Source organism: Prunus persica, chromosome G1 (genome assembly GCF_000346465.2).
Source record: "Prunus persica cultivar Lovell chromosome G1, Prunus_persica_NCBIv2, whole genome shotgun sequence".
Lineage (NCBI taxonomy): Eukaryota > Viridiplantae > Streptophyta > Magnoliopsida > Rosales > Rosaceae > Prunus > Prunus persica.
Genome location: NC_034009.1, coordinates 2,551,994 through 2,576,010, shown reverse-complemented (window position 1 = coordinate 2,576,010; position 24,017 = coordinate 2,551,994). Strand labels below are relative to the sequence as shown.

The 24,017-nt window shown below is 38.3% G+C and overlaps 4 protein-coding genes across 4 annotated transcripts; all 4 read right to left on the bottom strand.

Annotated features, from left to right (window-relative positions):
* LOC18789809 lies at positions 349-6,161 on the bottom strand. Its single transcript, XM_007221590.2, has 6 exons — positions 5,572-6,161; positions 5,131-5,452; positions 4,647-4,901; positions 1,735-2,270; positions 1,034-1,355; positions 349-846 (listed from the first exon to the last, which is right to left on the bottom strand). The coding sequence occupies exons 1-6, from the start codon at positions 6,096-6,098 to the stop codon at positions 583-585; spliced, it is 2,226 nt and encodes a 741-aa protein (XP_007221652.2). The 5' UTR covers positions 6,099-6,161; the 3' UTR covers positions 349-582.
* LOC18788197 (1-aminocyclopropane-1-carboxylate oxidase homolog 1) lies at positions 12,090-13,861 on the bottom strand. The gene is made up of 3 exons (XM_007223305.2): positions 13,190-13,861; positions 12,614-12,935; positions 12,090-12,511 (listed from the first exon to the last, which is right to left on the bottom strand). Exons 1-3 carry the CDS (start codon positions 13,708-13,710, stop codon positions 12,254-12,256), a joined length of 1,101 nt encoding a protein of 366 aa, XP_007223367.1. The 5' UTR covers positions 13,711-13,861; the 3' UTR covers positions 12,090-12,253.
* LOC18790908 (1-aminocyclopropane-1-carboxylate oxidase homolog 1) lies at positions 14,271-16,231 on the bottom strand. The gene is made up of 3 exons (XM_020566610.1): positions 15,438-16,231; positions 14,742-15,063; positions 14,271-14,670 (listed from the first exon to the last, which is right to left on the bottom strand). The coding sequence occupies exons 1-3, from the start codon at positions 15,989-15,991 to the stop codon at positions 14,413-14,415; spliced, it is 1,134 nt and encodes a 377-aa protein (XP_020422199.1). The 5' UTR covers positions 15,992-16,231; the 3' UTR covers positions 14,271-14,412.
* LOC18790500 (1-aminocyclopropane-1-carboxylate oxidase homolog 1) lies at positions 20,972-22,692 on the bottom strand. Its single transcript, XM_007224437.2, has 3 exons — positions 22,158-22,692; positions 21,663-21,990; positions 20,972-21,525 (listed from the first exon to the last, which is right to left on the bottom strand). Exons 1-3 carry the CDS (start codon positions 22,547-22,549, stop codon positions 21,277-21,279), a joined length of 969 nt encoding a protein of 322 aa, XP_007224499.1. The 5' UTR covers positions 22,550-22,692; the 3' UTR covers positions 20,972-21,276.

Genomic DNA, 24,017 nt, shown 5'->3' with positions numbered 1-24,017 from the left:
AACCACAGGGGGCCAAAAGTGGGAGATCACATTATATCTAGCCAAGATCAGCCCAAAAAGGCTAAGAAGTAGCCCTGAAAAACCTAGGGGTGAGACAAAAACTTGCCAAGAGGCAAGAAAGTCAAAAGCCCAGCAAAAATTGGGGGGGAATCCTCTCTACAACTCGACGGGGGAGAGACACACCCGGTTTATTAGCCGAAGGGGTTAGTTCCAGGGAAGCCCCTGAACCAAAAGGGAGTTGCAGAAAAGGGGTGTTTTACAGATGAAGAAGAAGATGCGAGAGAGAGAGAGAGAGAGAGAGAGAGAGAGAGAGAGAGAGAGAGTGCCACAGACTAGAGTGAGCAAAGTTGTGCAAAAGATTAAAATGGTGATCCATTTGTGCAATCAAATCTGCTTCAGCCTTTATAAACTACAAGCATCAATAGAGGGGCACTGCATTATCAAACATATGTGGTTTGTTTGTAACATAATGCAAAGTTTAAGCATATGGTATATTTGCCTTATTTCATTGTGACCTTTGCCACTTGAAGGAACTCTTAACATATGTTCACAGCCACTTATCTACAGCACAGGTGACTTATTTCATTGTTGCCTCTGCCACTTGAAACGTGTTAGTGCAGAGTTCCCATCAAGCCCTTTTCCGTCGTAGTGAGCACTGAAGTTTTGCAGTGAGGTTTCCCGGTATAGAGGCGGATGATCTTCAGACAACAATTCCTTTATGGGGCCGTACAACCTTGTTGATGGGTAAAAATTCAGGGTGAAAAAACAAGCAACAGATACTCTTGGTCCTGCATGGTTAGCAAGCACTTGATGCTCCACACTCTTAAACCTGTCATTGGATACAAGCTGCAAGAACATTAAATAGAACAATTTATCAACACAAAGTAAAAAGGACACAAGAGAACAATCTTATAGAAGACAGAATTTCCTGAAATAGATGAAAAAGGCTCTCTAAAAAACAAATACTATACACATCAGAGCAATTAGAGGATCATTAGTACAGAACCATGCTGAAACATAGAAAGGGGCTTGCCTGCAACAGATCTCCAATGTTCACAACTAGAGCTCCAGGAACAGGAGGAACATCAACCCACTGGTTTTCATACAGAACCTGGAGGCCACCAATTTGGTCCTGAAGTAGTATGGTGAGAAAAGAAGGATCAGAGTGTTTGGTAGTTCCCATAGTCAGTTCAGGCTCGGGGCATGGCGGATAGTAGTGGCTAAGAATTACATGCCCCTTTGCACAATCCAAGCCTAAAAGGTGGTCAGATTTCAGCCCAAGTGCCTCAGATAGCAATTCAAACAATGTGACACCTAATTTGTGAACATAGTCTGAGTACTCCATGGTTGCGTCTCTGCATATTAAATCAACACAGAGAAAAAGAAAAAACCATGCACCAACTGGGATGAGAATCATTTGTCACCCATTTACCTAGATCCAAATTTCAACTTTCCACAAATCAATGCTCCCTATCTTAACATATGTATGGGGAAACCATAATTACTTGTACAAGTTAGAGAGTTTGGTCCACGAACTATTCTCTATGTATGCAGGTTACTTAAGTAATAAAAACTGTCAATTTAGCAACATAACATGTTAGAACAACAAAAATGTTTCATTATCTCTTAGCATTACACATAGTACATTACTGAGATATGAAGCCTATAGGATTCTATGAGTAACCCAAAAAAGGAAAAAAAAAAAAATATAGGATTATGAGGAATCATATATACCTGCAAACGTCAGGCAATTCTTTAGGATCAAGCGGTTCAGGACCCATGACACAAAACAAACTGTCCCTCCAACTAGCAAACTTTGTCTGATACAAATCAAAGTTACTCCTGAACTTGACCTTCCTCATCTGCTCCCTACTATAGTACTCAGCCTTCACCTCTGTCAGCAGCTCGTGAAACCCACGCGCCGCCGCCAACATCTCCTCCAACACTCTCTTGGGTATCCCATGGTTCATCACCTGGAAGAACCCGACAGTCTCCGCTGCCTGCCGGACTCCAGCGACCACGTCATCATGCAGGCCGGTAGTGTCAGCGAGATCCACGATAGGGATACTGAACTGAGTTCGGGTTGGTTGGCTGGAACTTGGGTCCCCGGCGGCGGAATATTCCTTGGGCCGGACAAAAATTGATGGGATTTTTGTGATGCCTTTGTCAACGATCCCTTTGACACCAGCTTTTGATTCGTCAAAGTCCTTTAGCTGTTGGAGACGGGCTTGGTTTGTTGAATTCGGGGACATTTTGAAATCAAAATGGAACTTTGGTTAAGGCTTCATTAGAAATGTATGCACGCTTTTATTAAATATTACTCAAATCCAATAATGTGTTTTGGTCAGCAGTTTACAATTTACTATTCAATAATGTTTGGCGGTGATGCCTTTGTCCGGATCCTTTTGACAACAGCCTCTGTTTTTTTTTTTTTTTTTTTTTTTTTTGGTTTTGGGTGAGTAAACCTCGGCAGTATGAGGAGGACTTTATTCATCATCAAAAGAAATAGGGCACAGCCATAAGGTGTTGTGCGGTTGACAAATCACTATCTCTAACTGAGTTATCTGGTGCCTCAATGGCAGAGATTTGAAACTCGTTGAAAGCACTTTATGGCTAGGGGCAAACCGAACTTCGAATGGAGATTAATCACACTCTTTGAGTGTGAGGACATCTCGTGGTATTTGTGAAAACAAAATATCTACAGATCCTAGGTCAAATAATTAAGTCAATCAATTTGGTAAACAATAACACAGAGAAGAATATAAGAGACCGAGAAGAAGAAATAGAGATCGAAAAGACGAGATAAAGGACAGAAACAGTAAAACAAAGAAGAATATCAGAGATCGAGGAGACGAAATATAGATCGAATGGACGAAATCAGAGAGTTCTAGGAAAATGTTTACTCAATATTCAAATATGAATTTTAAAGAACTATATGGGGGTGGTTATTTAGGAAACTAGAGAATCTAGGAAACTAACAAATACGTTAGGAAACTAATAAATTTAGATCATACGCGTCCTGCATCAAAATCCCGAACTTGGAAGCAATCCAATGCAAATGGACCAGCTGCTTCGCAACAAGATCAAGAGTATGATTACAGATAGTAAACCAATCCATAGCATAATTCATAATTATTCGACGAGAGATAGCAGGAGTCGAGAAATTCTACTCAAAGACCACCTTACATCGCCATTACACAAACCGAAGATACACTGCATAGACCAACGGCCGTGGAATACCATGCAAGGTGCTATGAGATTTTAAATTCTTAAGTAGCCAAGAATCAAAATCAATCACAGAAATATTAGGAACCTCATCATCCCCCCAAAAATCCTTCCAATTAACTGAGACAGGAAGTGTCTTGACTAAACCCCATCTTCTGTCTTTGCAAATTGGTAAGGAGTTTCTTATGACAAAGAACCCAAAGAAAGGTCTTAATCCTAATAGGCACGTGAAGTTTCCAAATAAAGCTCCAAGACCACATCAAAGGATCCTCATTAATGGAGGAAATACCATATGCAGTCTCAATAGAAATCCAACATGAACACAAAGAATCAAGGGCACAATATGAGTAGGCAGAGACTCCGGTAAGCAATTAACATTCCAGGTGTCATCTGCAGAGTAGTCACTAACCTTTAATTGCAGCATATTGGTTCAAAGGCCCACAACTAAGCCAATTATCAGTCCAAAATCTGACATTATCACCAGAACCCACCCTCCATTTGGTACCATGACGAATAATCTGAGCACCATAAAGGATACCCCTCCAAGCACTAAAGGTACAAGAAGCATGGTTATCGTTGGCAGAAAGAATATCACAATCCTTGAGATATTTGGCTAACATTTGAGCCCAAAGACCATGATCTTCTTGGTGCAGCTTAAACCATCTTCCAATTGACCAAGTGAACCTTGGCCTTATCATCAGTATGGGCCCAAAGAAAATTCCGGTTCAACTGATCAAGCTTGTTACACACCGACATAGGCAATTGAGCAGTTTGCAAAGTGTAAATAGGGATGGCTGAAGTAACACATTGCACTAAGGTAATTCTGTCAGCCATAGACAGCGTGCGACTCTTCCGGGAAGAGAGCTTTTTCTGGACTTTATCAAGAATCTAATGATAAGGTTTGGACTGAAAATACGGAGGGAGTGAGGTATGAACTAGCTAATACATGGTCTTAGCAAGAATTATTGTTTTTACTAATTTTCTCTTTCATATGTGAATGTGATTTCTATATTGCCTGACCTTGAACGTGTATGTTTTTTGTTCCAATTTTATATAGTCTACAAACACATATCGGATTGAAAACTTATCCGTTTCCTTATGTCTTTTTGGTCTTCGTCTTGTATACCGTTCAAACCCAAATTTACACGTGTCTTGAATTGAAAAAGATACATGGTTTTGTTTTGTGGGGCGTTCTGCAAAAAGCACATGGTAAAAGCCTATCTTCACCACATGGTAAACAGCAACAAATTCAATGCATTAGGTGCCTAATTTCAATGGATTCCGTATACGGTGGCCATTCGTATCCAATTCGTACAAATTGAACTGTTATTCCAAATCTAAGTAGCCTACTACTAGTAATCTGAACTCATCAATCCAAGAGTGAAGAATATAGCATGAGTTTCCTAATTCATTGTTTGTTACCTTTGGCACTTGAAATATGTTAGTGCAGAGTTTCCATCAAGCCCCTTCTCATCGTAGTAGGCAATGAAGTCTTTCAGTGAGGTTTCTTTGTAAACAGGCGGACGATCTTCTGACAACAACTCCTTTATGGGGCCGTACAACCTTGTCGAAGGGTGAAGATGTAGGGTAAAAAAGCAGGCAATGGATACTCTTGGCCCTGCATGGTTTGCAAGCACCTGATGTTCTACGCTCTTAAATCTGTCATTCGACACAAGCTGCAATAATTACAACACAACAATCATTTCACGGAATTTAGTCACAATTATAAAAAAAATATCGATTTTGCAGATGCGGATTAGCCCGTTGTCCAAAGTAGTGTGCAGCCCCTGCACTCAAGTTCGATCTCCCTCCCCATATATTAGAACAGTTCCACAATATATAGCTTTGTGAAAGGAAAGAAAAAATCGGTTTTCACATAGTTGTTAGAGGAATTTTAGGGCTTGCCTGCAAGAGATCTCCAATGTTGACTACAAGAGCTCCAGGCACAGGAGGAACATCAATCCACTGGTTCTCATACAAAACTTGGAGGCCACCAATTTGGTCCTGGAGTAGGATGGTGAGAAAGTCAGGATCTGAGTGTTTGCTGGTGCCCATTGTGAGTTCAGGCTCAGGGCATGGTGGATAGTAGTGACTAAGTACAAGATGCCCCTTTGCACAATCCAATCCAATAAGGTGGTCAGGTTTGAGCCCAAGTGCCTCCGATAGCAATTCAAACAATGTGACACCCATTTTGTGAACATTTTCAGAGTATTCCATAGTTATGTCTCTGCAAATTAGATTTTTCAAAAAAGAAATGAAAAACAACATGTACCAAGTGGGATGAGAATAAATTGCCATCCATTTTACTAGACCAAAATTTGAACTTCTCCCAATACTCTGACATACCTGCAAATTAGAGGCAATTCTTGAGGATCAAGAGGCTCAGGACTCATGACACAAAACAAACTGTCCCTCCAATTAGCAAACCTTGACTGATACAGATCAAAGTTACTTCCAAACTTGACTTTTCTCAGCAGCTCCCTGCTGTAGTACTCAGACTTCACCTCCCTTGGCAGCTCGTGGAACCCACGCGCCGCCGCCAACATCTCATCCAACACTCTCTTGGGTATCCCATGGTTCACCACTTGGAAGAACCCAACAGTCTCCGCGGCACGCCGAACTCCGGCAACCACGTCAGCACGCTGACCGACTGTGTCGGCGAGGTCCACAACAGGAACACTGAACTGGGTTCGAGTTCGATGGCCGGAATTTGGTTTGTCGCCGCCACAAAATTCCGGCGGCCGAACGAAAATTGGTGGGACTTTTGTGATGCCTTTGTCGACGATCCCTTTGACACCAGATTTGGACTCGTCAAAGGCTTTTAGCTGTTGCAGACGGTCTCCGTTTGCTGTGTACCCGGAGATCATTTTCATGCACCTGTTTTTCCTGTAAAATCTTGCAAACTTTTTTAGCACTTGGTTGAAAATTGAGGGGTATATTTTATATTGTATATTTAACCCCATTCTTAATATATTTTGGTTAGTATTTTGGAAGAATTTTGATATTTTGAATTATATTTTTAATATAGGATTTTCGACTTCCTCTGGAGTAAAACATAATCAAATGGACGAATTTTGGAGTAATTCCAGTTGGAGGACGTTCGTGAGTCACTTAGCTTGGTCATATCAAAATTTCAGATTTTTCTACCTAAGTGGTTACTTTCTGGCAATAAAATAAAAGAGCAATGCGCGGTGTTGGAATAATGACGTTTTGGGCTTTTATTGCGTTTTTGGAGCCTAAGATGACCTCGGATGGGTTCGTGGCCTTCTGGAGAAGTGTTCAAAATATTTTTATCTTTAAAACAAGCTATCTTAGGCCAGATTTGGATGAGATTTGCGGCCAAAACTTGGCTGGGCAGATTTTCCTATTCTAATTTGGACTTTATTTCCTAGTATTATGTTATTTTAATTAGTTTCCTTGTGGGGATAGAAAAGCTTTACATTGGCAGCTAGGTTTTAAGAGGTATTTAAGCTCTTTCTCACAATGAATTTAAGGACTTCTTTTTCATTTGAACTCTGCATTGTGGAGAGCAATTGCTAGGGTTTTGGGTTTTCGCAACTTTCAGGTATTTTCGTTCTTTTCTTCTTAATGATATTTTCTTGGATTTCAATTATGAGTATGCGTAACTAAATTTCTTTTGCTAAGGTGAAGCCTTGAACCTTAGCATGAATATGTGATTTTTATTTAATTGCTTATGATGAGTGCATGCCTACTTGAATTATTAATCACTGTTTTAAACTATCTAATTGTCTTGATGCATGATTACCTGAAAGGACCCGCCCCGAATTTTCTCAAAACCCGAGACGAACCCTTTGGAATTCCTGACATCACCCCGATGCCAGACCCACTTACTAAAAACCGAGACTTGCTGCCGAAATTTCGGCAGAGTCTCCCCTATAAATTGGACATTTCCCAAAATTTATACCTGCATGAAAACGCATTTAATATTCCCAACTGGCAGCATGCACAATATAATTTCATGCAATTCACACAAATGGCCTTCGGCCTTCCAATAATTCTTAACCGATTACCAAACAATTCAAATACCCAATATGACTAATATTTAGTCTGCGGCTGCACCTAATAACCTTAGGCTGCCTACGTACCCTCCTTGAGGGATCAAGCCACACGTAGTTCTTCCCTAAAACCCAATTCCACACTTGGGCGATATCTTATTTCATTTTTCTGTATCCCACATAATCTCCCCATATGCCGGTACAACCAACGCCACGTATGGGGCCTGTCAACACGCCGGATAACCTACGCCACGTGCGACCATGCCATACTATCATAATATCTCCCCATACGCCGGTACAACCAACGCCACGTATGGGGCCTGTCCTAACGCCGGATAACCTAAGCCACGCGGGACCTCAACATCATATCACAAATCTCCCCATACGCCGGTACAACCAACGCCACGTATGGGGTCTGTCGACACGCCGGATAACCTACGCCACATGCGACATCAACACAATATCACATGGCTCCCCATACGCCGGTACAACCAACGCCACGTATGAGGTCTGTCTCAACGCCGGATAACCTACGCCACGTGAGACCTGAACATAATATCACAAATCTCCCCATACGCCGGTACAACCAGCGCCACGTATGGGGCCTGTCCCAACGCCGGATAACCTACGCCACGTAGGACCTAATTTTCACTTGGTGGTGCTTGTAGTGAATCCAAAATCCGGGGAGGTACCTACAGTAGTGCGTATAGCACTCCAAACTGACATTCTAGACTCTGTTGTACCCTTGTACAACCACATATAATTATATTTATATAAATTAATTCTTATATTGTGTAACCCTCCACAATAGTCTAGCTCCCGATAATCCCCCTCCCCTCCCGGAAGGGTGAGATTACTCCGGGAGATTCAAAGTCAACCAAGGGTCAAACTACTCTAACCCTGGTCAAACGGACCTGTAGAACCCACGACCTCCAATTTCCGATCCGAAAGTCTCTATGGGTTCTACCAGGTATAGGAAATTTGTCCTGCGAGTTTGGTTCAGATCAGACGGTCGGATTTCTCATGATCGCATCATCTGACGGTTAATATAAAATATAAACTTTAAATTATTATTCGGAACATCCGGGGCTCCGATTCACGATCCGTGAATTTCTACACGATCCTAGAAATACCTAGATTAACATATATTAAATTTGGGACCATCCAACAGTCCCAACCTATCGAACCCGGATAACGCACACTATGCGATTATCCGTTCGATAGTCAAACGACGTCCGAATTGAGATCCGCGAAATCCTACGCACTCGTGACAACCTAAGGATCTCATCGGAACACATTACTACGTTTTCTACAGTACCCACGCGCCGCCGCACGCGCCGGCAGCGCGTGGGTGCCCAAAGCGATAACGCTTCGCCCGGAAAATCTCAACATCACGGCTCCAAACTCCTACCCTAGGTATAACACCCTATTTGGAGCCACTTTTATTCTTGGACCTACCCCAAAAAGTGGCCGGAAATGGCCGATCACGGCGGCTGAAGTTTCGGCCGATTTTCAATTCGAAAATCGAGTGATCTAGAGATCGAATCGATCAAAACCCAACCAACAGGCAGCTAGAACAGCTCGAGAGGTTCAAGATCCATACCTGGGTCGACGGAAATGGTGGCCGGAGGAGGGAGATCGACGGCGTTGAAGTTTTGATGACCTCCCGGCGGTTTTCTGCATTTTTCTGCCAGCACAGGCCGCGTCGCCGGCAGGGAACGGTCGGGGAAGGAAGGGGACGTCGTCCCGGTCGTTTTGGTACTGGCCCCGCCCACAGCCGTGGTCGGTGGCCGGAGATACGAGGAGAGAAAGAGAGAGAGCCGACGGGAGAGAGAGAGAAGTCGCGGGAGAGAGAGAGAGAGATAGAGAGAGAGAGAGAAACCAGATTTTATAAAAAATCTCATTTCGAAATATTTACGATTATGCCACTGGGCTTCTTTTGACCATATCTCTCTAGTTACAACTCCGATTCGAGCCCACTACGTGTCTATGAACTCGTCTCAGTATGACCTATCCAAAAATACTAGTCACTGCCCCAAACTCTCTCCGGTTAAAAATATGACCAAAATGCCCTTAAATAATTAAATAATTAAATAAGGGTTAAATTTGGGGTCGGGGTGTTACAATACCATTATGATCTTTAGAAAAGTAATTGGATGCAATTTTGGTCGGAAGGTTCCCTGAAATTGATGATAGATTCTTGTGATTAATAATTGTAATTTCACTTAAGATGAATACCACGTCTTAAGGGTTGCATGGTTTTTCAAAGGGTTTTCACAAAACTTAATGAATCTTTCATGTTCAGATTTGATCCGAACGTCTGGACGGGTTGCATGTTAAATATACGTTCTGTGTTGGAGGTTCCAAATAGAATATACATTAGGAAAACTTAACCTTCAAAGTGGCATATGCAAATCAAAAGTAATTGGTAAAAGTTCATAGGATTGCTAGGTGATGGTGAAACCCTAGTGCTTTTATAAATTGATATTCAAAACTCTTTCCTTAAATCGTATTTGCTTTTGTTTAATATTTGTTTTTAGAATCAACCAAATTCATAATCATCTTTCTTGACCTTTTATTTTAAGTAGTTTTTTGGAATTTGTTTTTACTTAAATTGCTAATTAGTTCTTGCAAGTATTTTATGTGATTTTAACCCTGTTTATAAAAGTACTAAAAATCCTATCAAAAAGCCTTTTCTTGAAGGCAAAGACACGTGTTTCTATTTTGTGCCACATATGAGCTTTGCAATTTACGTTAGTCTTTGATTGGATTTGATCATGTCATTTCCTCTGTTATTTAGCGGGAAAGGGGCAGACAGGTTTAAGGATTGAGTTTTGCTCTCATTGTGCTCTTTCTAAAAAAATTGGAATGTTGCTATCAAGGTAAAGTCACAATGATGTTAAATGAAGCAATTGGAATTAGTTGGTGAAATGGTGAAATGGTGGACCAGGAATATTTACCGGGATGTGGGCTATTTTTTTTTTTGTCGGTTGGAATCAATTTTAAGTCTTATTTTCTCATATATATATATATATATATATATACACACATACAGTGAGCTTCGATTGAGGGATTCTTTGAATAAGTTTATTTGAAGGACATCCTTGTAGGGCCCACCATATATTGTATTTCATTAATCCAAATCGTCTACTTTTGTAGATATTCATTCAAAGATAATCTCCACAAAAAATCACTTGAATCCGATATCATTTGACCACTTAATTAAATTATATATATATACATATAAGATTTTTCTCTTATCCGGACATCCGGATTGTTTAGTGTGCGGATTCCAATGTTTGCAGTTGTGTTTCATTGTAAAAAATGATTTGAAGATGTATACTTCTACGACTGGATATTTTTATATAACAGTGTAGTGGCTTGTGATTTGGCAGCATATATAAGAGGAGAAAACTGAAGAAACATTGAGGTACGCATGCTAAACAATCCGGACATCCGGATAAGAGAAAGACTCTATATATATATACAGTCCTGATCTCTTGGACTACAGAGGTCCAAGAGATTTGTGGTCACTCACCGTTTGTTCACTCACTCTTGCACTCCTTTTAAGAAACTTTTTTGAATCATTGGATTAATATCCAACGGTGGGTGACCACAATCTCTTGGACTTCTGTGGTCCAAGAGATCGGAACTGTATATATATACAGTGAGCTTCGGTTGAGGGATTCTTCGAATAAGTTTATTTGAGAAACACCCTTGTAGGGCCCACCATATATTGTATTTCATTAATCAAAACCGTCTATTTTTGTAGATATTCATTCAAAGATAATCTCTACAAAAAATTACTTGAATATAATATAATTTGATCACTTAATTAAATTATTAAAATTTTAGTACTTTTTTGAAGCACCGTGTTCATTGATTTTGTAGGACACCATTAGATGTCTAAATGGTTTCTGATTTGTCTAATTTTTTTCAAGGATGATCTATAAAAAAAAAGACTTAAAAAATAGATGATTTCGATTGTCGGAAAAAAAATAAATTTGTAGGGTACCTTAAAGAGTGTCCCACAAATAAAATTATTTGAAGGATCCCTCAATTGAATAGGACTGTATATATATATATAAAGCAATATTTCCTTCAGATTAATGAAAGTGGTATACTTTTTGCCTAATTCAATATATTTCCTTCAAATTAAAAACTATTTTCAGAGAGATATTTGAACAAAGAAACCTACAACAAACAAAGAAAACCTAGAAAAATCAAAGTTTAGAGGCTAAGATGAAGAACAATTTGAAGCTCGAGGACTTTGGCTCAATGGTGTGGTTTAGTTAGGGAGGGTCCATATTTCAAAATTTCCCAAAGAAGCAACATCAATAAATTCGAAAAAACAAAATCCGAGAGACATATAAACATAATTTTAGCAAATCAAAAGTGGAATAAACCAAGGAAGAGAGGGAGAAAAAAAAAATTAGTAATTCACATATTAAGGTATTTGGCTGTAGATGGTGGATGCTTTTTAGAAAAAGTGGTGGGCTATTATTTAATTTATTTTGGATTGAGTTTACACAACTAAGCCTAATTTATTTCTCTCCAAAGTCAACACTGGGCTAGAGCCCACTCTAGTCCAAGCATGGATCCGCCCTTGGTTGGTGATGTTGAATTGAATGTATAGAAAAGCACCTTTCTTGTTTTTCTAATATTAGTCTCTTTCGCCAACGAGATCTGGCCTAGTAGAAAAGGGCATTGATCTGCATACCAATGGTCTTAGGTTCGAATCCCCACGACATCATACTCAAAATATATTAGTCTCTTTTCTTTTTTTCCTTCGGTTGAATATCTGTAATTTTAGAATTAACAAATATTTCTTGTAAAAAAGAAGCTAAATTTCCAAAGTCCATGAATTAATATTCAGATTTATGAGGAAACTGTATTGTATTACATGTACATTGAAAACTAAAACGTACTAGACCCTTCAACTCAATCACACATTTGTGATACATAAGAGACTGATTAATTATTATTGCATAAACATATATGCATGGCCTAATTCAGAGCTTGAAATAGTCAAGTGCAGAGACCCCATTGAGGCCTTTCTTGTAGTAGTACACAAGAAAATCATTCAAAGTGGTTTGTCGGTAAATTGGGGGATTTTCTTCTGATGTCAACTCATTGATTGGCTCGTAAAGTCTTGACAACGAATTCCCCGGTGAAAAATGTCTGAAAAAACATCCCACAGAAATTCTTGGTCCTTCGTTTTTAGCCAAGACTCTGTGGTTGACGCTTATGAACTTGTCGTTTGAGATTAGCTGCACCAAAACACAAGCGTTAGAAACTATATTTTCAAAATAGAATGCTAAATTCAATGTCACGATCCATTTGTAAGCTGAGAAATATATTAGGTTGGTTGCCTGCAAAAGATCTCCAATGTTGACTACAAGAGCTTCAGCCACAGGAGGAACATCAATCCACTGGTTTTCACACAGAACCTGGAGCCCACCAACATGGTCTTGAAGTAGAATGGTGAGAAAAGAAGGATCTGAATGTTGGCTAGTTCCCATTGTCAGCTCAGGCTCAGGGCATGGAGGATAGTAGTGGCTAACAATAACAGGCCCTTTTGCACAATCCATGCCTATAAGGTGCTCAGATTTGAGCCCAAGTGCCTCTGATAGCAATTCAAACAAAGTGACACCTAGTTTGTCAACTTGTTCGGAGTACTCCATAGTTATGTCTCTGCAAATTAAACCCAAAAACAAAAAATCATAAATCAGTATTTATAACATATCTAAAAATCATAGTACTTTTTCAAGCTAGAATATACATAACACTAAATATGGTATTTCTTAATAAAAATATGTTGTCAAACTGTTAATCTATTAGACACACACTCGATATGGCATGTTAGTATACAATCAATTGAATCAATCATGTAGAGGCATCAAATTTATATGTTCAGGGTTCACCAATTATATGTTCATTCAATGTACCTGCAAACCACAGGCAATTCTTGAGGATCAATAGGATCAGGACCCATAACACAAAGCAGACTGTCCCTCCAATTAGCAAACCTTGACTTATACAAATCAAAGTTACTCCCAAACTTGACCGTCCAGCCCGGTCCCGTCCTATAGTACTCAGCCTTCACCTCCCTTGGCAGCTCGTGGAAACCACGCGCGGCCTTCAACATCTCCTCCAACACTCTCTTGGGTATTCCATGGTTCACCACCTGGAAGAACCCAACGGTCTCCGCAGCCCGCCGGACTCTGGCAACTACGTCATCATGCCTGCCGGCAGTGTCAGCGAGGTCCACGACCGGAACACTGAATTGGGTTTGGGTTGGTTGGCCGGAACTTGGGCCGTCGCCTGTGGAATCTTCCGGTGGCCGGACGAAAATTGGTGGGATTTTTGTGATGCCACCATCGACTATCCCTTTGACACCAGCTTTAGACTCGTCAAAGGCCTTTAGCTGTTGAAGACGGTCTTGGTTTCTTGAGTTCTCGGACACCATTAAATCAGGTAACTTATAGTGCTTCAAATGCAGAAGAGAAGCTTTGCCTGAAGGCTATTGCAATTGCATCATATATATATATATGGAAGTTTACATGTGCTAGCTTATGTTAATGGACTTACTAAAGTCAACAATGTTTGGCTATAACCACCATTTATTCTTCCTTCTAGAGGGACATGGGGAAGACAATTAATTGGCAATTGTGTGGCTGTGGTGGTAGGATTTAACGTGGATCTGTCTTCACAAATTAAGATAACTATTTCAATTTTAATTTTTAGTTTTAATTTTTTATTTTTTGTGCTAAAATATAGAGAAAAAAGAATGAGAGTTGAGATGAGATTGAAAAGGAAGATGAGAGGGAAATATGAGGGGGAAGAGTAACAAAAGTGAAAACAAAATTTAAAAACTGAAAGCTATTTGAAATTGTTTTTATTTCAAGTTTTTGTTTTCACTTTTGTTACTCATTCCTTCCATCATCTCCTCTCATCATTTCTCTCAATCTCATCCTCAATTCCATTCTCCCTTTTATTACTCTAGCACAAAAAATAAAAAATAAAAAATAAAATTAAAATGGTTATCACACGGACTATAATATTCTGATCGAAAAGAAAAATTTATTGCTTTCCTTTTTAACAAGAGCATATATAGATTCATTGCTGCATAAACCTAGTTAGACCCTACATATATATCCATGGCCTAGCTTCATATCTTAAAATATTCCAGTGCAGGGACCCCGTTCAGCCCTTTCGTGTAGTAATGCGCAACAAAATCTTTCACCGTGGTTTCCCGATAAATTGGAGGATTTTCTTCTGATAACAACTCCTTGATTGGTCCATACAGTCTTGAAGAATTTTCCGGTGGAAGATGCTGTCTGAAAAAACATGCCACAGAAATTCTTGGACCTACATTTTTGGCCAAGACTCTGTGATTCACACTTATGAACTTGTCGTTTGAGATTAGCTGCACCAAAAATGCACATTAGAAATTATACATAATAAGTACTCATTAGAATTTGGTTTAATTTGACTTGCCTGCAACATGTCTCCAAGATTAATGACTAGAGCTCCATGAATTGGTTTAACATCCACCCACTGATTTTCATGGAGGACTTGGAGGCCACCAATTTGGTCTTGTAGGAGAACTGTGAGGAAGCTACTATCAGAATGTTGACTTGTGCCCATCGTCAATTCTGGTTCAGGACATGCTGGGTAGTAATGACCCAGAAAAAATAGTCCCTCAGCACAGCCCAAGTCCTTTAGGTGGTTGGGTTTTAGCCCAAGCACTTCAGACAACAATTCAAACAAAGTGGCCCCTAAACTCTTTACTTTCTCCGAGTAATTAAACACTATATCCCTGCAAATTGGTCATTTGCAATCGTTAAAATATCCCAAAGACAGTTGTTTGTAGTGGTTGGTAAGGATGTATGATCTAATTATTGCAACTGAGTTCTCTTATAAGTTATAAAATCAGAAAAGGAAAAAAAAAACATTTCCATACAAGTGTATAAACTACAAGGAAAGAGAATTTCTCATACGAACACTGCGAAGTGCTGTGGTGGTTCGAACATGAAATCATTAATTTACAAGTAAAGTAGAATAACTTAAACGATCCTTTGTATAAAATAATATAAATAATAATAAAATTTGTTAATTTGAAACACAAATTATAAAAAGAGAACTTTAAAAAAGTGGCAGCATAGCATAAGAACAATTTCCTCGCATACATACCTGCAGATTGAAGGTAATTCTTCAAGGTTGGGAGCCTGAGGAGCCAAAACACAAGACAAGGTATCCCTCCAGTTAGCAGCTGGTGCATGATAAAGATCAAAATTGGTATTATACAAAACCTTCTTGGTATAATCGCGCGAATAAATCTCCTCCTTCACTGCTTGCTCTTGCTCATGAAACCTTCTTATTCCATCAATCATCTCCTCCAGATCCTGGACTGGAATCTCATGGTTGACCACCTGGAAAAACCCCCACTTCTCAGAAGCTTGTCTAACTTGGTTAATGACCTGGGCACGTTGACCTGCGTCTTTGGCGATGCCTTCTAAGCTTATGACTGGGATGCCGAACCCGGAGCCCTCATTGGGGCTAATTGGTTCGTTCTTGATGATCTTTGTTGGGTCATGAATGAAAATTCTTGGGATTTTAGCCAAACCAGCATCTACAAGTCCCTTAACTCCAGCTTTTGAGTCATCTAAGGCCTTTAATTCACTTGTCCGGTCATAGTTGGATCCAACGCCAGCAGCTTCACTGCCTTTGGAGCTTGTCACTACCATTTTTTGCAGCTGTGTATCTCGTGTGGACTGAAGGGATTTCAGAGTTGAAAGATAAGAATAGGAAAGGGTTAGAGCAAGCAAAGGTGTTAGTGTTTTGTGTTAGAGAGATCCTAGCTTAATTAGAATATTTATTTCTTAGTTTATTAGGATTATATTTCTTTTCTTTTTGTATAGATATTGTGTAATTAGGTTTTTATCTTGTTTCTTAGTTTGACTCTATTAGGGTTACATCCTTGTACTATAAATACCTTCTTTTGGAGAATGAAATACACTTTGAAAATATTCTACCCATATTGTTTAACTTTTTGTTCCTTTTATAGTGATCCCAATTCCAATTAAGTAGAGTTGTTGGCAATGGCCGAGCATGCATTTTTCTAGAGGTAAGCTAAAAAAAACTTATCGGCTTCTTCTATAATAATATAATGTCTAGAATTTTTTATTGGTAGGCGGGGCAACAAAAGTAAGTACAACAAACCACCCCCAGAAAAACACAAATCAGTAGAAATAAAAATGGAAGTCATTTAATTAGCAAACAAACAACAACAAAGACCATAGAAGAGAGTGAATAAGTGAAGGACAAAGAAAGAGATGAGAGAATGAGGAAAAATGATGAAAGCTCTTATGTTTCTGTGAAGAAACAAATAATTAGCTATTACTTTGGGATTGTTGTCACTTTAAAAAAAAGTTGTTTTTGCTGTGCTTTGAAAATAATTAGCTGTAAAGTACAGTAACTCCATGTTTGGTAAATAATATTTATCAAGTGATGTTAGTACAAAAAGTAGTGTCAAAACTATTTGGTAAATTTTAATATAAAATTGTTGTAACTGTGAATAATGACTAAAATAGACATGATGTTGAAAGTGTTATGTACTAATCATGTGGTGGTAGTAGTGGTGATGGAGTGGGAGGTGGTAGTGGTGATGGAGTGGGAGGTGGTAGTGGTGATGAAGGTGGAGTTGGTGGTGTGGTAGTGGTGGTGGTGGGGATGGCGGTGGTGGAGGTGGTGGTGGTAGTGGTGGTGGTGGAGGTGGAGGAGGTGGTGGTGGAGATGGTGGTGGATGCGGTGGTTGTGGTGGTGGTGGCGGAGGATGAGGAGGAGGAGGATGTGGTGGTGATGGTGGAGTTGGTGGTGGCGGTGGTTGTAGAGGTAATGAATGTGGTGGTACAAGTGGTGGAGTTGGATGTGGAAGTGGAGATGGTGTCATTTCTTAAAATGAATGAAGGTATTTTGGGAATTAAAAAAATTCATTAAAGGTTTATCTCTACTTCTTTTGAAAGCAGCTTTGAAAAGCAACCTAGAGCCTGCTTTTAAAAGCTACTGTCAAAAGGTCACTGCTTTTAAAATAATGAGGATATTTTATTTTTACCAAACACCTTAAACTGCTTAACTTTAAAATGAAGCAGATTTTTGATGAAAAAAAGCAATCCCAAACGGGACCTCAGAGGAAAGAGAATGAAAAGGAAAGCTTTAAAGATTTAAAATAAATTAATATCTTACACTTTAAAATTTGAAAAGCTTCACATATATATGACAGAAAAACAAGAAAGCATCACTTGGATAATTATGTCACTGTGAAAAGCCTTGAGCCATTTGATGATTCTCAAAACAGGGACTCCAAAGTCAATCCAAAGGTTGGGAAGGGAGTATACTTGATGAATTTACATGGGGGTAGGCTTATTTCTAGATAGACGGTGGGCTAATTTTTTATTTCATAGATTTGGCTTGTATAAGTAAGCCCCTTAAGCCTATTCTCTAAACACAACACTGGGTTGGAGCCCATCTCAGCCCAAATGTATTTCCTCCTTAGTTGTTGGTGTTATATCTTTTAACTTGTTATTTTTTTTATCAAAATAAATAAGCTCAACTCAAATCATCAGAAAAACAGAAACTAGAGGTGCATTAGAATGAGCTTACCATAAAAAAGATTAAAGATAAAAATCGATCAAGAAAAATATAATAAAATATGGTGAATGTTTTCTGTATTGATCACTGTACAAAGAGTACAGATATATAACAAAGCTTAAGGAATACAAAAGGAAATAAATCTCTAGATCCTATGTCTAAGGTAATTACACAAAAAAGGAAAATAATTGATGTCCAAGTAAGACATCTATACAACGTTAACTTTAATCTAAAGTCTTCTCTCAATTAAGCCTTGATTTCTATACTCCCCCTCAAGTTGAAGCATGTATGTCTAAAAGATTTAACTTGCTCTTTAATCGTAGGAAAGTTTCCTTGCCCAATGCTTTTGTAAAGATATCTATGATTTGATCTCTAGAAGGAAGGAATGCAGTACGTAATGTTCCGTCTTGAATTCTTTCACAGACAACATGGCAATCAATTTCAATATTTTTGGTTCGCTCATGATAGGCCGGATTTGATGCTATATATATGGCAGCCTTGTTGTCGCAATAAAGTGTTCTAGGAAAAACATGTGATATATACCAAGATCTTGTAAAAGATATCGTAGCCATTGTAGCTCACATGTAGCTACTACCATTGCCCTATACTCGGCTTCTGATGAGGACCTAGATATAGTGGGTTGTTTTTTGATTTTCTATGAAATTGGACTTGTTCCGAGAAACACACAATAACCCGTTGTTGATCTTCTTGTCATAGGGGCAACTTGTCCAATTTGAGTCACATAAAGCTCACAATTTTAATTCATTATGATAGGATAACAGAATACTTGGACCAGGTGATCCTTTTAAGTAATGAACTAAACGTGTGGCAGTTTTCATATATGGTTGGAGAGGTTGGTGTATGTATTGGCTGAGGATATTAATTGCAAAAAAAATATCTGGTCTTGTAATAGTTAGATAAATAAGTCTTCCAATCAAGCGATGATATGAGACTAGATTATTGAGTAGATTGCCATCAATATTGTCGGGCTTTAGATTTTCTTCCATGGGAAAAGGCTCAGGTTTAGCTCCCAATAAACTTGTTTGTGGGGGGAATGACCTCTCAAGACATTGTTGAATACCGGAGATTGACCAAGAACATTGAGATCATTTTGACATCCTGCAAGTCCGAAAAAGGCATGCCAAACCCAAGTGTCGAATGATGCAATGGCCTCTAGAATTATACTTTTTTTGTCCTTCCTATTCCCATAATCTCTTTGCCAAGCAGTTGGGCAATTCTTCCACTATCATTACAATGCAGTCGATGCTTCCAATCATGCTTGAGAAACCTCGAGCCTCGTTTTTTCGTAGAAGTCTTCGAAGGTCCCTAGGCATAGGTTTGCGGAGGTACTTCCTCGTGTAGAGATTTTCTATTGCATCACAGAATCTGACCAAGCACTCTAGGATAGTCGATTTCCCCATCCTAGCAATCTCATCCACTGGTCTGCAGATGCCCCATATGTAAGTATCCACAAAGCAGCTGTAAGTTTTTACTTCGGAAGACGACCCAAAACTCTAACAACATCGTACTCTGAACGAAGTAAGTGTCGTAATTGCAAACATTATGCATGATTTTTTGGAACAAATATGGCTGCATTCTATATCTCTCTTGAAAATAAGAATCAAGATATAACGAATTTGGGATAAAATAATCTTTCAAGAGATTCTTACCCCGAGAGTGCTTATGTCTGTCTACGTTCGAGGCACAACGACGGTGGTGTTGCCTTGATTGATTGAGCATACACACCGCTAAAACAACTTCTTCCTTCTCTTCATCCAACTCACGATCTTCTTTAGCATGTTTGCGCCTAATTTCTTCATCTTCTAGTTGTTGCCTCTCTAACACCTTCCTCAAGTTAGACATTGAGAGTATAATGTGTTTTGTGAAATCTGAAAAATGAAATGATAGAGAAGATATGGTGTAAGAGGTCTAAGTTGATGGTGTAGTTTTATAGAGGGATTTAGAATACAGAGATGACACGTGGAGCAATTTTAGAGTATGAAAATCTTATCTGAAATATGATATTAGAATTTTATAATAAATATCGACACGTGGCAACCGAAAATCTTATCCAAAAATTTTATCTTAAATTTGAGATCTGAATGTTATAACAAAATATGGACACGTAGCAACCGAAAATTTTATCCGAAAATGTTATCTGAAATTTTAGGTGAGAAATTTATAATAAATAGTGATACGTGGCAATCGAAAATCTTATCTGAAAAGCTTATCAAAATTAATAGTTTAAGTATAAAAAATAGAAAATAAATTAAAGTAAATAGTAATTGCCCTTGCCCTTGCCCTTGCCCTTGCCTTTGTCCGTGTGGTGAAAACAAAAAAGATAAGGGTGCCACTATGCACGTGAATAGTGACAAACCTTGCCCTTACCCTTTGAGGTGGAAGTACTCTCAGTGGTTGTTTTAGTTAAACTCTGTATTCCCTTTAGTGATATTTGGTTGTATCAGTGTTCTAAGCCCAAGCCCAAGCCCAATTGAAAGCCCAGCTCTCCTTCCTTTTTCAACGACATACAAATACACTTTTTCTTCTCAAACCCTTGGCCTAACAGGAGAAGCCTCTCATTCCAAGCCCCCTCTCGCTCACCCACCTTCTCTTCTTCCTCAATCCTCATCTCTTTGTCGACTGCCTCAATCACAGCTCTTGGAGGAGATGACGAGAAGGAGGCCTCTCATTCTTGAAGCAAAATACCATCGCCTTGCTCTAAAGCTGGCCTCAAGGCGCTTTCGAGGGGCGGTTTTTAAAACATTGATTTTTATCACTGGGGAGTTTCGAAGAAATGTTTTTTTTTTTTGGTTTTCAGAATTGTACTATTGATCATTCTTGTAACAAAATGACAGCGACTGAAGTTCCAAGGTTTTGACTGCGACATTACTGAACAAATATAAAGCGAAGTCAATGTTTGGTGAAAAAAAAAAAAAAATTCAAAACGGGACCTAAATTAGTGTAAAAGTTCGCATAAAAGTCAGCGTAAGAACATATGCATTAATTATATTTCAATAAAATAATATATATATATATATATATATTTTTTTTGGGTTATGCTATTCTAAGAGTCAATATACAATCATCATGAAATGGACTTTTGTTTTATAAGCAATTTTTATGCGGTAACTTTCCCTATCAACCAAATCACAAATTACTAGGTAGTTGTGCTATGGCATCAACGTCACGACTGACGACTGTATTTTTTTTTTTTCTTCAAGAAGTACTTTTATTAGAAGACCATTAGCTAATAACAAGGATTATTGACAGACAATTTGAGACCCTCAGAGAGGATTATTGACTCAACATACAGAGTGACCACCAACCAACAACAAAACTAAAACACAGATAAGAGGTCCAAAGAAATGGGCCCCACATCCCTTCATAGCTTGAAATGTTCTAATGCGGAGTTCCCTTTTACGAGTTCTGAGAGGTAGTACTTCAGATAATCTTTAACACTAGTTTCTCGATAGATTTGAGGATTTTCTTCTGACAACAACTCCTTGATTGGTCCATAAACTTTTGGGTTTTCTGCATGTGGTCTAAAGAAGGTTGGCACAGAAACTCTTGGGCCCACACTCTGCGCTAGAACTCTGTGGTTAACACTAATAAACTTGTCATTTGAGATGAGCTGCACAAAAACAACGCAAAGATATAAGTTTATTGAAAGTTAATTTATTCATAAATCTTTGTTATTATTTGGTATTGATAGATTTAGTACAGTGAAAAGTTGGCTATATATATATATAATTGTAATAATGAACTTGCCTGCAGAAGATCTCCGACGTTGACAACAAGAGCTCCATGCGTGGGAGGAACATCAATCCATTGATTCTCATATAAAACTTGGAGGCCACCTACTTGATCTTGTAAGAGTACGGTGATGAAACTTCCATCAGTGTGCTTGTTGGTGCCCATAGTCAATTTTGTTTCAGGACATGGAGGATAGTAGTGACCCATAATAGAAAGTCCCTCAGCACAATCCATGTACGCGTCTTTAAGTTGGTTTGGATTGAGCCCAAGAGCCTCAGAAAGCAACTCAAACAAAGTAAATCCCAAATCCATCACTAGCTTTGAGTACTCATTCACTACATCTCTGCAACTCGAAATCATCAAGTTCACTCATGAATTTCATTTACCGAATGATGAAAGTAATGGTAAAAGACTGAAAGGTGTAAATTATAAACTAAATGCACGGTTAGACTAGAGTGTGTAAAATGTTACATATATAAAAATTTAATTAATTTGTAGTGCCATGCATACCTGCACACTGAGGGTAATTCGTCTGCTGGTTTGGTTGGATCAGGAGCCATATAGCACACAAACGTATCCCTCGAGTTTCCTTGTGAAGATTTGAAAAAGCGATTATTGGACATATACTGCTCCTTGTTCCCAGCATCCTTTGAACACAACTCTTTCTTAAGATCACTATCCTGCTCATGGAACTCACGTATTCCATGCAGCATCCTATCCAAAATTTCAGCAGGAATTCCGTTTTGAACTTGAAAGAAACCCCATTTCTCACATGCATCTCGAATTTGCTCGACTATTTCAGTTCGTAAAACTGAGTTGCTATGGATGCCTTTAAGGTCAATGGTTGGGATACTGAGTTGGGAAACACTTCCCTGCCCATCTGCTCTTGTTGTGGCCATCATTTTCTTTTTTTGGTTTTGGATCAAACAACGTACGTGATTAACACGTAAAAGCCTTTCGCTGATTAGAAAATACAAGCAGAAGAGGAACAATATAAGGCAGTTTGTAAGATCGGAGCTAATTAGTGCTTTGTTTAACAATGTACAGCAATATATATATACAACTTTAAAAATGGTGATTCAGATTTAGACCCTTTCAACTTTAAGAATGGTCATTCAAGGCTGCCAGCGGCAGCCTCTTTTGTGAGTGGACTAACAGGGAGGTTCTTCTGGGACGCCCCAGGTTTTCAATATTCTTACTGTAGATGAAAATGTTATTGGTTAAAAATTCTTATCTTTTGACACACAAAAAAATATTAAAAAATTTAAAAAGTCTGGACACAAATCCTCCTTACCGCTAGAAAACCACTACCAAACGTTAAATTGTGTGTTTAAATCCATTATAGTTTTAAATTAGCTAAATAAGAAATTTTATAAATTCTAGAACATTAATTTCCATCATTTATGAATTCCTTAGTACTTTTAAATTTCTTCATTCAAAATTTTAACTATAATCATACTCTCTAATATGGGGAGTCATAAAAACTTTAATTTTTTATTATATATAAATAAAAGCGATCAATATTGGCATAGGCCTAGGGAAGATTCAAACCAAGGATCTCGGATGTAGATATAACTGTTCTAACCACTTGAGCTACAATCCCTTTGCAACCAATTAATATTGTGTTACAACTGAGGAGGACGTTTCTTTTTTAATTGATCACTAGCCCCTTGACACATGCACACGCATGTGCCAATTGGTTTTCTTTTTCTTTTTTATTTTATTTTTAGAATTAATAAAAGATAACAGGGTAATTATGTTCCATAAAAGTAGGACCTATTATCTTATTTTGTTTTTAATTTTAATTTTTTTAATATTAAAAAATGTAAATTTACCATATTATCCTCATTTAATTAATAATTTCAATTCTTAATGTTTGAATTAACAAAGGGCATTTTCTGGTATTTTGAATATTTCACCATTCTCTGCCTTTTGCTTTATATATATATAGATAATTGCTCTCTGTCTACATAAAATGATATAATAACAAATAATAGCCAATATTAAATAAATGTATAAATTATTAAAATAAAGCAGTATTAATTACATGGAGACACTAAGAGCCCCTAGTCTTTATATTTTAAGATGTAAAGGAGCATCTTTGGAGTTGTAGATTAGGAAGCCTATCTGTAAATGCTTTAAGACCCCGGCGTGCATTTTCCCTTTTAACTTATTTAACTCCTAATTTAATGGGCATTCTATTTGAGGAGGGAGGATAACTTTTTTTTTTTGGTTGAGAAATTCTATGATTGCATTTATAATTCAGTTAAAAAAATCACTAGCCACAAAGAACCAATACAAACTAGCCACAAAAGGGCCATTACAATAACGGAGCGGTCTAATATCAAAATTAAGACAATCTGGTGTGTC

Coding starts and splice junctions, on each gene's coding strand:
- LOC18789809 (XM_007221590.2), bottom strand. CDS start 6,098: ATGAAAATGATCTCCGGGTACACAGCAAACGGAGACCGTCTGCAACAG. Junction 4,902..5,130: donor ACATTGGAGATCTCTTGCAG/GCAAGCCCTAAA, acceptor TAATTATTGCAG/CTTGTGTCGAATGACAGATT. Junction 847..1,033: donor ACATTGGAGATCTGTTGCAG/GCAAGCCCCTTT, acceptor ATGTTCTTGCAG/CTTGTATCCAATGACAGGTT.
- LOC18788197 (XM_007223305.2), bottom strand. CDS start 13,710: ATGGTGTCCGAGAACTCAAGAAACCAAGACCGTCTTCAACAGCTAAAG. Junction 12,936..13,189: donor GAATTGCCTGTGGTTTGCAG/GTACATTGAATG, acceptor TTTAATTTGCAG/AGACATAACTATGGAGTACT. Junction 12,512..12,613: donor ACATTGGAGATCTTTTGCAG/GCAACCAACCTA, acceptor GTTTTGGTGCAG/CTAATCTCAAACGACAAGTT.
- LOC18790908 (XM_020566610.1), bottom strand. CDS start 15,991: ATGGTAGTGACAAGCTCCAAAGGCAGTGAAGCTGCTGGCGTTGGATCC. Junction 15,064..15,437: donor GAATTACCTTCAATCTGCAG/GTATGTATGCGA, acceptor ACCAATTTGCAG/GGATATAGTGTTTAATTACT. Junction 14,671..14,741: donor ATCTTGGAGACATGTTGCAG/GCAAGTCAAATT, acceptor TTTTTGGTGCAG/CTAATCTCAAACGACAAGTT.
- LOC18790500 (XM_007224437.2), bottom strand. CDS start 22,549: ATGATGGCCACAACAAGAGCAGATGGGCAGGGAAGTGTTTCCCAACTC. Junction 21,991..22,157: donor GAATTACCCTCAGTGTGCAG/GTATGCATGGCA, acceptor TTCGAGTTGCAG/AGATGTAGTGAATGAGTACT. Junction 21,526..21,662: donor ACGTCGGAGATCTTCTGCAG/GCAAGTTCATTA, acceptor GTTTTTGTGCAG/CTCATCTCAAATGACAAGTT.